The sequence below is a fragment of the Oryx dammah genome, unplaced genomic scaffold, assembly GCF_014754425.2.
Source record: "Oryx dammah isolate SB20612 unplaced genomic scaffold, SCBI_Odam_1.1 HiC_scaffold_22, whole genome shotgun sequence".
Taxonomy (NCBI): domain Eukaryota; kingdom Metazoa; phylum Chordata; class Mammalia; order Artiodactyla; family Bovidae; genus Oryx; species Oryx dammah.
The window spans coordinates 54,543,579-54,550,349 of NW_024070206.1; the positions used below are offsets into that span (position 1 = coordinate 54,543,579).

Sequence of the window (6,771 nt, forward strand, 5' to 3'; positions counted from 1 at the left end):
GTCATTGTGAAAAGGGCGACTGACTCAGTGTTAGGAAGGACAGGCACGTGGACCATAATTAGGGTTAAATCAAAGCGAGGTGCAGGGAGAAAAAGATTAGGGTTTGTTCCTGAAGTATTATCAAATGTTGGTCAAATAGGCAGTGATCTACTGTGCTGAGTGAAATGGGGGAAAAAAAATCTGTCCAAATGAAGCTTATCTTCTTATACTCAGGCATCCTTGTTCAGAAGCTGAAGAATGAAAACTAAGACTTGTTGTGGAGATATTATTTAATGTGACCTTTAAATTTTTTTTTTTTTTTACAGTGACTCTAGAGGGGAAATGAAGCTGGAAAAACGCATGGATGGAGCCTTGCCTGCAGCCTGCCCAGATGTTCGCGGATAATCTCCCCGAGAGAAATTGAGCCCCTCGGATCAGGTAGCTCGTCAGAATGAAGAAAATCAGCCTTAAGACCTTCCGGAAATCTTTCAACTTGAGTAAGAGCAAAGAAGACGCGGAATTCATGGTCGTACAACAACCAGCACTAGCCGGAGACTTCGGCAAAGAGGAGTCCTTGTTTGGGAGCTGCTACGGGAAGGAGATGGCCGGCTGCGAGCTCCACGGCGAGGATGAAAAGGGCGGCGGCAAGAACCGGGCCAAGAGCGAGAGCCTCATGGGCACGCTCAAGAGGCGGCTGAGCGCCAAGCAGAAGGCCAAGGGCAAGGGCGGCGCGGCAGCTGGGGGCGCGGCGGACGAGGACACCTTCTCGTCGTCGTCGGCGCCACTGGTGTTCAAGGACGCACGGGCGCCACGGCCCATGCGCTCCACGTCGCTGCGCAGCCACCACTACAGCCCCACGCCCTGGCCGCTGCGGCCCACCGCCTCGGAGGAGACGTGTATCCGGATGGAGGTGCGGGTCAAGGCGCTGGTGCACTCGCCCGGCGCGGGCCCGGCCCTCAACGGCGTGCGCAAGGACTTCAGCGATCTCCGCCCGGCGGCTGAGCCCGCCTGTCCGTGCCCGGAGCCGCCCGCAGCGCCCGGGAGCCCGGCACCTGCGACCGGGGACCTGCGCCTGCGTCTGGGCGAGCACGTGCCTGTGGTCCTGGGCTTGCTGCCTCAGGACTACCTCCCGTACACCGTGCCTTTGGACGGCTCCTCCCCGATGGAGGTCTCGGCCGTCCCGCCGCCCCCGGCCGCCGGGGGCCCCTGCCCCGCCCGCCGCGACGAGGACGCTGGGCGCTCAGTGCCCGAGCTCTTCGGCGACCCGCCGGTGGGCGGCCTGCTAGCGGGCCCCGCGGTGGGGGTGCTGCCGAGCCCGCGGGCGGGCCCCGACGACGGGCCTCCCCTCTCCCCGCTGCTACCTCCGCTGCAGACCGACCCGAGCCAAAGGACCTTCCCCGGGCTTGCCGGCCCGGACGCCCATGCGGCCGACAGCGTGCGCTGCCACTTGAATTTCGACCCCACCTCGGCGCCCGGGGTGGCCAGGGTGTACGACTCGGTGCAGAGCAGCGGCCCCCTGGCGGTGACCAGCCTGACAGAGGAGCTCAAGAAGCTGGCCAAGCAGGGCTGGTACTGGGGGCCCATAACGCGCTGGGAGGCGGAGGGCAAGCTGGCCAACGTGCCCGACGGCTCCTTCCTGGTGCGGGACAGCTCGGACGACCGCTACCTGCTCAGCCTGAGCTTCCGCTCGCACGGCAAGACCCTGCACACCCGGATCGAGCACTCGAACGGCCGATTCAGCTTCTACGAGCAGCCGGACGTGGAGGGGCACACGTCCATCGTGGACCTCATCGAGCACTCCATCAGGGACTCGGAGAACGGCGCCTTCTGCTACTCGCGCTCGCGCCTGCCGGGCTCCGCCACCTACCCGGTGCGGCTCACCAACCCGGTGTCGCGGTTCATGCAGGTGCGCTCGCTGCAGTACCTGTGCCGCTTCGTCATCCGCCAGTACACCCGCATAGACCTGATCCAGAAGCTGCCCCTGCCCAACAAAATGAAGGATTACCTACAGGAGAAGCACTACTGACGGAGGACCGCAGCCCGGCATCGTGCACTTTGGGAGTGAGAGAGAGAGAGACTGAGATATAGTTTACAGACTTCATCGCCATCAGAATCTTTTGCTGCCATACTCTTGATTTCAGTTTTATGTGTAAAAGAGTGTCCAGTCCGTTTAGGGGTGGGGAACCGTCTGCGAGGTGTCTTGGGTTCATTTTCGTTCTTTACAAAAGGGAAGTCTGGAGGTTCGAGGAGGTGTGAAGTCTTTTCCATCAGCGTGCAGAATAATCACAATGTGAATGATCAGATTCTCCTTACCCACCCCACCCCCAGTCCTTTGCTGCTATCCACTGTGATTTTATGCATTAAAAGCACATTTCATGTGTATCCAATCCTGAGTAAAGTTGAATGAAACTTGCAGAATGAACCTGTTATGTCTCTCTTTCAATGGCCCATCTTCAAAGATCCTGTTGAGTCAGCATAGCCGTGTGATTAATCACAAGAGTTTACACCTACACCGAAAATGATTTTTAATTTCATACTCTACAAAGGTTTATTTAGAATTGTGAACTGACATAACCTTGGGTAATGGAACGCAGGTCTGCAACATATCTTTCTGCCACATTCATTTCTAAATTATGTTTGACGTTGTGCTGTCTTTTGGTTATGAGAAGCTGGATTTTTCTGTTGCCTTCATTTTCATCTTGTGGTTTGTCTGTTTTTAATAAATGGCCTTACATTAAAAAGTTGTAAAGAAATGTATACCACCAATTTAAAAATTGTTGCCTTTTCTGTCATTAAACTCTGGTACAAATTGGCATAACGTAAAAGACCTATGGAACTGGAACTATTAAAGAAATTATTAGATGATCTTAGTTTCCTGTGATAAGCAATCTTTTGTTATCTATACTTTCCTCTGGTAAAATGTTTTATCTGTGATTTCTTTAGCTTAGACAACATTTTCTTGGGTGAACTTGATGTAGAAATGCTTTTCATAAATGGACTAGATCCTCTTGCAACATTAAAGTATATAAAGTTTTAAATTGATCTGAATAGAAAGAAAATGTTTTAAAGTTGGGTTTATATTTTTCTTTTATGTAGTCACCATTAAAATGTGCTAGATTTAACACTTCCTTCCCCCACCAAAAAAACAAAAGCAACAAAACCAAAAAATCCCAGTGACTTTAGTTTAAAAATTGTGGAAATTGTGGTGTACCGTTTAACAAAAATGTTAACACCGAATCAGGTGTGTGCATTTACCTACCATATATACTGCCGTTTATCCATGGGTTTCTATTTTTAATTTAGCTAAGTCTTAAGTAAATTAGCATCATTAGTTTTTTCATCTTTTTTGATTCAGTCCTTTGCGGGGTGGGGGTAGTATGTTATACCCAATACTTTTTAGTTATTTTGAAATGCCGTGCTTATTCACTACAGATTCTTTAGTATTTTGAAATTGTTCCATCCAGAAGATGTTTCTAGCTATATAACTTTAAAGGAAATATTTCCTCTTCCAATGAAACATGTAATTTAAGACATTTCTTCCTTTTCCTATCTCTTATCCCCATTAAAAAAAAAAGAGTAAAGGTCTTAGGCCAAATTAAATAGCTTTGTCATTCAGACATATCAGTATCCCCATTTTTTTTTTCTGTTTCTGTTTTTTTTTTTTAGAGTCAACTGAGAATTACCAAGAAAAGGCCCAGTGTATTAATACCTGTGTATTAATACCTGGTATTTTGACTTAAAGGGGAAAAGGTACTTAATTTTGGTGGAATGTTTAATTGTACCTTGTTGCAAAGACTCCTCTTTCATTTTCTGATATGTTTTCACCTAATATGGAATATGGAGTATACTGTAATAATATAATTTAAGTGTTCATTATAAGCTATTTGGATTAAGAACTATTACAGAGTTGTAAACTTGTTATCAAATTAATGCAAGACATTTAAACTATTTTTTTGCAAAACTATTTATTTTTAAACAATTTAAAATATATCTAGGGTGAGTTAAAAGTCCCTGTGCATCTATATTAGATGGCAGGTATTGTCACAGAGTCACTGTGTATTAATAATAAGTGTTGAGATGGCTTCTCTGTGTTTCTAGAAGCATTGACATGTACTCTTTGTGAGACCGTGGTGCACAGAGGTCTTTGGACTGCCCTGAACCCTGTCTTATGTGGGCATAGCCTGTTCCCCACGCCTTCCTCATGATAACCATGTGTTTAAAATCGAGCCATTTGGTTTCAAGTTAAGATCATCCTGATTTCCATACAAATGTCTTGAAAATTGTATTTTGTGTTTTTATGGAGGGCAAGTCTTGATACTGTTCTAATTCAGAAAGCCAATTCATAGTGTGCTTTTGTATGTTCATAATATAAAATTCCTTTAAGTAAAATCCCCTATTCTAATCCAATTTCAGATTGCTAGGGTCTGATAGTGTATCAGTAAAAATAAAAATGTTTGCAAAGAAATCATTTACAAACAGAGAGGAACATTGCAATGTTTTTTGCTTCTGTTTAGAGAACCATTTGGCCGAGGCAGCACAACATACTGAACAATTGGCTTTATAGGCTAGTAAAACGTTCTGGTTAAAAATGGAAAGGGGAAAAAGAGAAGTCTTCATCCTGTAGTTTTTGTGCAGGTAGCGTTTGGGTGAATTTCTGGATTCTGCTGAATGGTGGCTTAGATGACATGGGTGCTGCTTGTAAGTGATTTCTTAAATGTTTGCTTCTGAAAATCTGAGCTCAAGGCAAGAGAAAGAACACAGGAAAGCTGTATCCTTCTGCCGTACGAAACGAATCAGAGTTGCTTTTTATCAAATATCTTATCCCAGAAACATGATGGAAGCCAGAAGCTATTTCCAGGCTTCCTAGGACACTATTGTGCATTTTTTTTTTTTTTTACAAATAATAAGAAAGCATAGAAAGTACTTGAAAAAGTCTCCTTTCTCTAAGGAAAACTGTGCCCCATTTTGGTGCAATAATCTGAAAATTTTAGAAGGTCAAAAAATGTCACAGGAAACGATCATAGAATTTAAAATAGTTTTTAAGGAAACCAGCTACACAGGGCAACCATCTTGCTGTTAAAAGAAATCGTGCCCAAAGGCTAAACCATTGGAATATAGGAAATAAAACCCAAGTACAATATACAGGATAATTTCTGAGCCAGTATTACTAAAACAGGATGAAAGTTACTGAAATCTTCAGTAGGTTATATTCAGTGTCCCTGCTAGTGCTACCACTCTGAATCTCTTTCTTAACAATGCTTTCAGAAATGCCAATTTTGATCATTGTACAGTTCACATTGTAAATGAGAGAGATTTGCTTTATGAATGATTCAAAATAATCCATTTTAAATCTTCATGGCTTTTCATCCAATGTGAAGTCTTAATTTGAAATCACACTACCAGCAATAGACAGTTTTGTTGAAAACTCTAATAAGGAACACTTGCCAGTTCCATAAATAACTTTAAAATTCTAAAACAAAGTATTGGTACGCTAGTAATCACAAATTCGGTTTCTTTTAATACTTTTTTAATTCTGTAAAGATTTTTTATAAACATCCTTTTTATTAATCAGTCATAACATGGCGAGTGTGTAGTTGCTGTTTCTGAAAAGTGATCCAACCTCTACTTCCAGAGATGATGAAAAATTCTTATAGAATTTTGTAATAAGTATACATGTTGGGTTAAAGAAATTTTATAGTCGTCGGAGTGCCATGGAATTAATACTTGCAATCCAGATTGCTGTAGTTTACACTTTTTCTGTATGTTTCGAATCAGGTGTGTACCATTTGTACTGAGAACACCACAGAATGAATTATCCAAAGTCCATTGATTTTAATACGTGTTTTGGTTTGTAAACAAACTATAGTAATTTCTTGCACATTTTTGGAGATTAATCGTATAAAGAATTTATGTATCTGCTTCTAGATACAACATGTAAATAAAAATTTCGTTCACAAGATCTGCCTTGTGGTCTATTTAATAATCAGATGCAGAGTTTGACTTGTAATTAGTATAGAGCTAACTAGGTTATTTCTGGACGTCCCATATACTGGGCAGAGACTGGAGGCAGGGACCAACAAGTTTTAGTAAAACAGGAAAAGTGAAATGGTGACGGGAGATAGCCAGTGTTGCTAAAGCCTTCAGCACAAAGGATGGAGCGAGTTGGCAGAACATTTGCAAAACAAAGACTAATTAAAATAACAGTAATAATAAAACCTCTCTAACAGAATGTTAGGCCAAATGATAAAAAATGTTTGGATTTTGACATTTAAAAAATATGTCCCTTATTACTTCATGGTGTTCAATAGAATCAGGTGATCTTTCTGTAGGAGTTACTTAAAAATCCTTTCATAGACAATGGTACCTAATAGCCACTGAGTTGCCTTATATGTTTTGAAGTTCTTGAAACACCACATTGGGTTGAACGTTCACTTGAAAATTTGTCGTTCAGTTACATTTTAACAGGTCTTTTATCCTAGCTAATACAAAGATAAATTTTTAAATGACCTGGTTGAGAATATATCACAAATTTTGACTTTCATAGAATGCAAATAATGTCTTGTTCTAACCACGTTTTCTAGAACGGGTATCAGTTGACAGCATTGATTCCAGTATGACTTTGCTGATGGTGGTGCTAATGAAATGGGAAATTAAGGAAAAGAGATGGTCAGGTCTCAGGAACTATGTAGAAGTTTAGACTTTACAGACGTAACACCCTAGCCAAATAGATTCTTACTCATTCAAACAGAGCAGACCTGTTGGTACAGTAGAGTCAACTAGTTGTGTCCAACT

General features: G+C 43.0%; 1 protein-coding gene across 1 annotated transcript; it reads left to right on the forward strand.

Annotated features, from left to right (window-relative positions):
• The first annotated feature begins 307 nt into the window (after positions 1–307).
• SOCS6 (suppressor of cytokine signaling 6) lies at positions 308–5,938 on the forward strand. The gene has a single exon (XM_040264349.1). It carries the CDS (start codon positions 431–433, stop codon positions 2,003–2,005), a length of 1,575 nt encoding a protein of 524 aa, XP_040120283.1. The 5' UTR covers positions 308–430; the 3' UTR covers positions 2,006–5,938.
• Positions 5,939–6,771: the final 833 nt, after the last annotated feature.

Coding starts and splice junctions, on each gene's coding strand:
- SOCS6 (XM_040264349.1), top strand. CDS start 431: ATGAAGAAAATCAGCCTTAAGACCTTCCGGAAATCTTTCAACTTGAGT.